The 8,378-nt window shown below is 53.6% G+C and overlaps 1 protein-coding gene across 1 annotated transcript; it reads left to right on the forward strand.

Annotated features, from left to right (window-relative positions):
• The first annotated feature begins 238 nt into the window (after nt 1-238).
• On the forward strand, nt 239-3,260 carry LOC119232442 (alpha-1-acid glycoprotein-like). Its single transcript, XM_037494453.2, has 6 exons — nt 239-352; nt 685-827; nt 1,028-1,098; nt 1,807-1,914; nt 2,059-2,162; nt 3,186-3,260. Exons 1-6 carry the CDS (start codon nt 239-241, stop codon nt 3,258-3,260), a joined length of 615 nt encoding a protein of 204 aa, XP_037350350.1.
• The last annotated feature ends 5,118 nt before the right edge of the window (nt 3,261-8,378 follow it).

Here is an 8,378-nt window from a genome sequence, read left to right on the forward strand (position 1 = left end):
ACGCCCACCTTGGCTCTGAAAAGACAGACCTTTGTGCCCAGACACCTCTCCAGGTCAGGAGTCCAAATTAGACTTGGAATGTGGATTTTGGGGGAAGGAGAAAAGGTTTTGTACAAGGTATTTTCCAAACTCTCCCTGGAATGTGTCCCAGTCAGGATCCCACCCACTGTTCCCTACAAAAGTCCCTGCACCCTCCAGCCGCCAGTGCTGCCTAGCTGCAGGTGCCTCTCATATCAGCATGGCGCTGCCCTGGGCCCTCGCCGTCCTGAGCCTCCTTCCTCTGCTGTGTGCCCAGAGCCCAGAATGTGCCAACTTCACGGCGAAGCCCATCACCAATGTCACTTTGGACTGGGTGAGTGCCTGCGCACCATTTGGTGATGGTCCGTGCCCTCTCCTGGGTCCTGGGGTGCAGTTCTGATCCACCAGGTAGAAGTTAGAGGCAATTCATGACCCCCAAAATCAGTAGCCCCATTGCAATTTCTTAGTTGGGAACACGGAGCTAAGCACAGAGGGGCCACCGGGGCTGGGTGGGTGGTGTTGCATGGAGCGAGCTCTTGGATATCCACTCCCCACCTGGAGCCCTGTCTTCCTGTTTGCCAAACGGAGGGAGATCAGCACAAGACTCGCCGCAGCTGAGCATCTAGGACTCAGCTCCAGCCTCCATCACCCCTGGCTTCTCCCCAGCTCTCTGGCAAGTGGTTCTATATCGCCTCGATCTTTCGACACCCTGAGTTCAATCAGACCATTAAAAGTATCGACTCGTACTTCTTCTACTTTGCCCCCAACAAGACGGAGGACAAGATATATTTCAGAGAGTACCAGACCATGTAAGACTCCCACACTCCCCGCTTCCAGTCCCAGTTGCTGGATTGAGTGGATCCTCCCTCTTCCTGGTCTTGGCCTCCACGTCCCTGGCAGTGGGAGGGATGACTGTAATGGCCACCCGACTCTTGCCCCAATGTCTGATGGGCAATGGTCCACTTCTCCCTGACTGTCTTACTGCTTTTCTCCCGGCTGTCTGGTCTAGTGGGGACCGCTGCATTTACAACAGCACTCACTTTTCGGTCCACCGGAAGAATGGGACAATGGTCAGAAAAGGTAAGGGTCAGGGGGAGGGTAGGGGTGGTTAGAGGGAGCATGGACCAGTATAAAGGAGGGGAGCAGGGACACAGGACAGGGCTTCGGGCACAGAGAACACAGGAGAGACGCCCATGCTGCACACAGCTGTCAGTAATAACTGCACGTTTTAAACTCTTGCTGTGTGCCAGGCGCTGCTGAAATGCTTCACAGCTATGAACCCACTGAATTCTCACCTGCAGCCCTAGGAGAACATTACAGTGATCCGACGAGGAATTGGGGAAACAGAGACCTCAAGTGTTTTCCCCTGCGCCACACACCTGCAATTAGGGCCAGGACTCAAATCCAGGGCTGACTCCAGACCTGCCTGTCTCTCAACTGCTTTCCCCTTTGGGAGCTAAGGGTGGTGACTTCACCCAGCCCCACTATCACCACCAGAGGGCACCCATTGGGAGCACAGGAATGCTGACTCCACTGGCAGGCCTCAGGCTCCTGCTGGGCCTCACCTCCACTGTAAATGGCAGAGGGCCCTGACAGCTGGTCTGCGGGAGGATCCATACTACTCAAAATAGTCAGGACAGGCCTGGCATGCAGTAGGAGCTGGGCCATGTTGTCCTGGCCTTCAATGATGGGGTCTGTGTCTCCCTGGACACCCCCAGTGTCCTCGCCTGTGACACATGAACCACACTGACCCTGGCCCTCATCTCACCAAGAGACTTTCTCCTCCAGAAAATGACACAGAATTTCATGCCCACCTGCTGCTCAGCAAGAGCCCCAGGACCTTCATGTTATCCTTCTTTCCAGAGGATAAGCAGAAAATGGGAATTGCCATCTATTGTACGTACCCCAAGATCTCATCCCACCCTGGCCTTGCACCATTAATCATCTTCTCCTGGGGTGGCCCTCAGAACCCCAAACCTCCCTAGTACCCTGTCCGCAGGATCCCAGCACCCTCAGCCAGCCCCTTGCTCCTTCCTGCAGCTGACAAGCCCCAGTTGAGTGAGGAGCAACTGAATGAGTTCCATGAAGTCATGGAGTGCTTGGGCATGCACAAGTCGGAGATGATTCTCACTGATGAGAAAAAGGTGAGTGCAAGGAGCGCTGACAGTGCTGCCCGGGACATCCCCAGAGGCCCAGGAGGAAAGCTGGCCACCAGGGCTGCGCAGCAAGACCGATGTCCTGCTCTGAAGCAGCCTCCTTGCTGTAGGGAGAGCTGAGATTCGCAGAGGCCACGGGGTGGACTAGAATCCAGGAGGGAGAAGGCAGTGGGAATCAGGAAAAATGCTGGATGAGGTGGGGAATGTTGAGAGGCCACCAAGAGTCGGCAGCACAGCCAAGGAGCTGCAGTGGGAATTTGGGGAAGAGACTCACACAGGGAATTCTCACTGATGACTGCTGCCACCCCCAGGTTTCTCATACTCCTACCAAGAGAATGGATACTGGGGTTTACCAAACTGCAGCAAATCCAGGTCACCATCCCAACTGTGTAACCGTCTCCTTAACACTTTCTTTAAACCTGCGGAAGGATTTCCTTGCTGCTATTTGATGCAATACTCTGAAATCACAGCGCTGATAAGCAGTTTCCATTACATGAACGTACTTCATGATTATGAAAATGAGAAGAGCTTCCTCAGCTTTGCCCCTAAGGTCATCTCCCTTGACTGCCATGGCACCCCTCATCTCCTTGCTCCCAGGAACCCTTGGAAAGGCTTATGAAGCCAGGCCCTGGAGTTGGCCGCCTGGTCTGCAGCCTGCCCCTCCACCCACTGGCTGGGAGCCTAGGACAGGCCACGTGGCTGCCCCAACCCTCAGTTGCACCATCTGCAAAATGGGGATATTGTGAGGGATTCAGGAGACAGGGCGAAATGCTTGGCAGTTACATGCTCAGTAAGTGCCAGCCATTCTAAAGGGTTGAGGCCCCATTGTGCAGGTGAAGAAGCTGAGGCTCAGAGAGGGAAAGCGACTCACTCCAGGTCACACAGCAAGGAAGCAGCCAATCCTGGGCTGCCGTCCTGGATGGCCAGTGCCATTGTGCTGGGGTCAGTCCACTCCTGCCAGCAGACCCTTGCCTCCCACCTATGGTCTTTCCTTCTCCCACTACCTTCTAGGATCAGTGTGGGCCGCTAGAGAAGCAGCACGAGGAAGAGAGGAAGAAGGAGCAGGAGGGGGCCAAAGAAGAGTGAGCACTGGGTTAGAACATCCGGGAATTTGGGGGTCATTCCCTGCACTTACCCCACTCTTTGTACCTCAGTTCTTTCCTTCAGATGTATCAACAAAGTCTACATTTTTCAAAGGCTGGTGGTTATTTGCTCATTCACTTATTCATTCATGATGAAGCAGCCCCCAGCTGAGCCTTGGCCGATGATGGGATGAGACCCTTCCCCTGGCTGGGATGGAAGAGCCCCTTGTAACGCCCAGCACATGGGTGGGCTGGATGATACACTCGTGCTGTGGGAGCCCAGATGGACAGGGTTCCTTCTGCGGTGGGGAAATCTTAGAAGGCTTCCTGGAAGGGGCATCTAGATCAATCTCCTAAGATTAGTGATGCTGGTGTGCATTGTTAGTTTAGCCCTTGAACCAACACAGTTTCTTTTCCCACAAAGCTGTGAAAAAGAATTTGCAGACAATTTAGATAAGCAGAGAAACAAACGTTAAGAAAGTGAATTTATTTAAAGGCTGAAAGCAAGGACTCCCAGGTACACTGTACTTGTGAAGGGCATAAAACCTTTTGTTGGCCTGTGTCTAGGGGTATTCAAACCTTTTCTCTATTCTGACACCTCAGCATCCTACTTTGTGATTGACTCTTTCTCCGAGAGGCCCTACTCCTCCAGGCAGATGTGCCCGTTTTCCCAGCTCTTAGATTTTCTTTTTACCCCACCCCATCCAAGGTTTCTTAAAATTCACTGCCCTTATCTCAGAAATCTCTTCTCATTCACCCAAATTTCCAGCCTACACTGTCCCTGAAGCTGCTTCATTAACCCAAACATGCCCTGGGTCTCATTAGGTGATTAATAATACCCGCTGTTCTTGCTATAAGCCAGGTATCTAAAGAAGAAGTTTGGGATTGAGGCAGACATAGAAGTTCAAGTTTGTGTGGCTAAGGGACAGCGAGAACTTAGGCACGTGGGCCATTCATGAGGGACCCCACTGCACGCCTCACCTTGGCCATCTGGCTGACGGGGAAGGCATGGCAGACAGGAGACTGCTGTGAGCACCTTGACAAGAGGCTGGTTTCTGGGCAGGGACACCAGGGCAATCTGGAGGACTCAGGACCTCGTTTCTTTATGAAGGGTTTTCGGGTGTCCACCAGGAAGGAGGGTAAAAGACCTAGGGGTGAGGTTGGCCCGAGAAACCAGCTGACGGCCTGCAAATGGTTTTGGAACAATTGATATGAGCCATGTGAGGCAGGTCCTCAGAGAGACATAGGCAGAACTGAGCGCCTGAAGCCAGGAATCCAGCAAAGAAGGGGACCTCTTTCCAGACCCCGGGGTTTTGGGATTTGTGGCTGTGTGAGGGGAGCAGTACCACTGAGGTGAGAACAAACACATTAAGTGAATGTCGATACTTGGGCAGCCCACCGGTGAGCGGCCTGAGCCACTCAGAGTGACAGGACGATGACCGGCACCAGTGCCTGGTCCCATGACTCACATCAGCACCCTGTGTCTCCCCTCTAAGGGCCAGGCTGCCCAGACCCAACCCCAGCACCCTTTGCTCAAAGTGGGTGACTGCTCTGTGCAGGGGTAAGGAATACAAGGTACTCAGGCTGTTTTTCATCCCCCAGCAGCCTCTACAGCCGCCATCTGTGGCCTTGTTTTCCTTTCAGGTTGCACGACCTGCACATGATACCCTGTTAATGCAAAAAGCTTTTGGAGCACGAGCAGAGGCACGTGCACCTATGGTTTCCCACACCAAGGCCAGGCTGAGCAGCAGAGGGCACGGGGTGTGTTCCTATGTAAAATCAGACACCTGGGCCAGGAGGGAGAGAGATAAAAGGGGAGATTTAGCAGGGGCTCAGTTGCTACCTCTCTGCCTACCTCTCTGGTTCCCTGCTTCAGCGTTAAGGGCCTGTCAAATCTACCGAGGGCTCCAAAATTCTCTTTTCATCTGCTGAATCAGCAATGAATCTACCCCACCAAGGCATGGGGTCTCCTTCCTGAAACTGGGGGCCATGCTGGGCCTCATCTCAGTTCCCCATCCTGACACCCCCAGAATCTGAGCTGAGCCTCTCACTCCCAGAGAAGGGGCGGCACCAGGAGTTTCCTACCAGGAATCATCCTCCCTCAGGGTTACTTTAGCAGCTGCCCTTTGCAACACCGAGAAATAACAGCTGAAAAGTGTCCTGGGGGCCTGGGCAAAGTGAGCGGGCATATTAGAAGAAGAGCACATGGAAGATTCAAGTTGGGGTGAAAAACGTCATGGAGGTTTGGGAAGAAAAACAAAGAAAAAGGAGTTTGGGAAAAAAACGTCATGGAAGCTTAGGAAGGGAACAAAAGAAAAAAGTGAGCGAGAAAAATCTTCCTGGAGGTTTAGGAAGAGAAACCTGGAACAAGAAGATGGGCTGCCAGGCTTCCTTTGTGAATACTCTCATCCCCTACACCTCTGGCCTGTACCCCAGTTCTTGTATGCATAAATCGTTAAAAAAAAACTGCACGGTTGAGATGCCATGTGGAGTTCTGGAAGACATTCCTGTCAATAAGACCCATACCCACAGGACTAAGGTGTGGGCTGTGGGGAGCACACGGGGTCTAGTGTCCGGTAAAGGCAACTGTTTGCTGGAAAAGGAGACCTAGGGAGTCCAGCCTTGCAGTTCTGCAAACACCCACTTGCTGTTTCTCATGTCTCTGGCCTCAACACAAAGGGGCTCAGGCAGCTCCAGTGCAAAGGGTTAAGTTCTGAGAAGATAGGCAGGAGAAAGATGCTGGAGAAAGAAGGCAGCAGAGGGGGGCAGGCTGGGTCTGGAAAATTGCCCCAACAGCTCCCCCAGGAGAGGGTTTGGCTCTACATCCACCTTCTACCTGACAGGTGATTTAGAAACCAAATCCTTGACACATGCCACAGGTGTACACGGCTTCGGGAATGATTTTTTGTAGCTTTTCATTTCAGATCAACATTCACCTTCCTTCATTTGCCCTCATAGTGAAAATAGAACTTTAAATGCTTCAACCATACAGACATCACTGATTGTAGCGGCAGGAATGGCCACAGGGCAGGATCTCTATGATCCCAGCCGACAGGGTAAAGGAGGAGTCCTGGAGCTCTCCTTGGCTTTCAGGCTTTTTTTGGCATTTACCAGGTACACAGCAGGCAGGGTGCTGGAGGGCCGGAAGGCTGGCAGGCCTCTCGCTCCCAGCAAGTTTTAACACTTCCTGGGCTCTCTGGGGTTCTCTGGTGGCCACGTTCTCTGGTGGCCTTGATTTCTCTGCTGCTCTCGTGGTTCTTCTTGCATCACCATGATGCTGCCCTTATAAGCCCAGTCTTAGCCAAGGTGAATCCCATCTACCTATGACCACACCCTACTCCAGGTGCCCGCCATCAGGCATGCATTCAGGACCAGGATCCTTTCTCAATCCTAATGGTGAGGGGCCAGGAAAGCCTGACACTTTTTCACTTACCCTACACTGATGCACAGACATTCTAAAAATGCTGAGGTCCGTGCTCTCAGGGCTTGGGGAGCAGGAGAAGGCTGGCCTGGTGGCCACGGATTGGGGTGGCAGGTAGCTGGTCACTCACCAGAACCACAGGGTTCCCAGGAACAGGCCTGGGAGCTCAGGATGAGGTCCTGAGAGGGACGGTGGGGTCTTCATCCCAGCAGACCCATGAGGACGGCTCTCTCACAATGCAGAAGCTGGGAGCATGTCATCCTCAGGCCTGATACCCCAGTGGTCTCAAACTGTCACAGAGCAACCCTGATATAAAACGGGTTGCCTGATTGTGGGTCCTCACCTGCGCCCTTAAAGGGGGCTTATGATGCCAAACTGCAGACACACACAAAAGGATCATAAAAGGTTTATTTACAAGGGAAGGAGAAATGGGGAATTGAATAACTCAGGGAGAAAAAGAGCTCCCTCTTTTTCGTAAGTTCGTAAATGCATCCTACCGGTTCCACTGACCTGGAATCCCAATGACCCGCCGAGCTGGGGAAAAGCTAGCACCCCCGGCCGGGGCGACCCCTGGCCTCATGGCCAGTTAAAAACTCTAACCGAGAACCTAGTTGCTTCACTCCGCCCTCAGGTCCTCCCAACCCTCCCTTCTGAGATCAGGGGATGTGTAGTTCGCAGTGTCTGGATGGAGCGCGGGTGGAGTCCACAAAGCCTGTACGGAGTTTGCTCAGGGCACCCTTTCCCCCTAACAACAACGGCCTACAGACCAGCAGGCTCCAGGAGAGCGTTCCCACCGCAGAGACGCGTACCCTGGAGTGGCTGGTCATAGGCAGGGGTTCGCTTTGTGCCAGAGACCCTGTTCTTTCCCTTCTTTCTGGCCTCCTGAGGAGGCTCCCAGACCAGGAAAACTTGCTTTTAAAAAATAATCTGTCCATCTGGACATAAAATATACATTATTAGCAGGAGGTGGGCTGTGCAAGAGGTCTAGAAAAGCCTCCCAGACACTGTGTCTGGACCAAAGGCGCCTCCGTCCCGGCACCCCCTCCAGGCGCTGTCCCTGGGAAGTTACTTCCCTTGATAACTAGATGTCCCTCCATTAAGAAAGTCGAAACCAGGCAGGACACCCTCTTCCCATGAGGGTCCTGTGGGGGCTTTCAGGAGAGGCTGCGGCCAGTGCCCGGCCTGGGCAACAGCTTGAGGGGTGCCCTCCTGCTAGCCTGCCCTCCTGCCTGGCACCTGGGCTTCTGGCCGCCCTCTGAGGCTGCCCACTCTGACTCTGTGGATCAGAAGGGGCAGGAGCCCTGCAGGCTGCGGGGGTCCCACAGGTGTGCACACAGGGAGAGGCTCATCTTTGTGGTAGAACTGATCCTCTCGGCAACCTGCACTGCTTGGCTCAGGGCCTTGTTGAGCTCCCTCAGGTCCTCCAGGTACTCATTCAGGGACAGCAGGTGGCAGCACAGGCCTGTCAGCTTACAGGCACTGCCTCAGACACTGAGCATGCTCAGTCCTATCAATGGGCAGCTGGAGGAACTTCAGGGCGTTATGCCCCAAGTCAAGCAGCATTTGGCGCATCTGGGTTCCTGGCTGCATTCTGTGTACTAAGGGCTTTCCATGCACTGTCCCTTACTCTTTACCACAACCCATTTCCCAGAGGGAAACACAAGCACAGAGGACCACAGTGACCTGGCCAGGTTACGAGGC

This window comes from Talpa occidentalis, unplaced genomic scaffold (genome assembly GCF_014898055.3).
Source record: "Talpa occidentalis isolate TD23 unplaced genomic scaffold, MPIMG_talOcc4v2.1 talOcc4.7, whole genome shotgun sequence".
In the NCBI taxonomy this organism is placed as follows: Eukaryota; Metazoa; Chordata; class Mammalia; order Eulipotyphla; family Talpidae; genus Talpa; species Talpa occidentalis.

Coding starts and splice junctions, on each gene's coding strand:
- LOC119232442 (XM_037494453.2), top strand. CDS start 239: ATGGCGCTGCCCTGGGCCCTCGCCGTCCTGAGCCTCCTTCCTCTGCTG. Junction 828..1,027: donor TTCAGAGAGTACCAGACCAT/GTAAGACTCCCA, acceptor TGTCTGGTCTAG/TGGGGACCGCTGCATTTACA. Junction 2,163..3,185: donor TTCTCACTGATGAGAAAAAG/GTGAGTGCAAGG, acceptor ACTACCTTCTAG/GATCAGTGTGGGCCGCTAGA.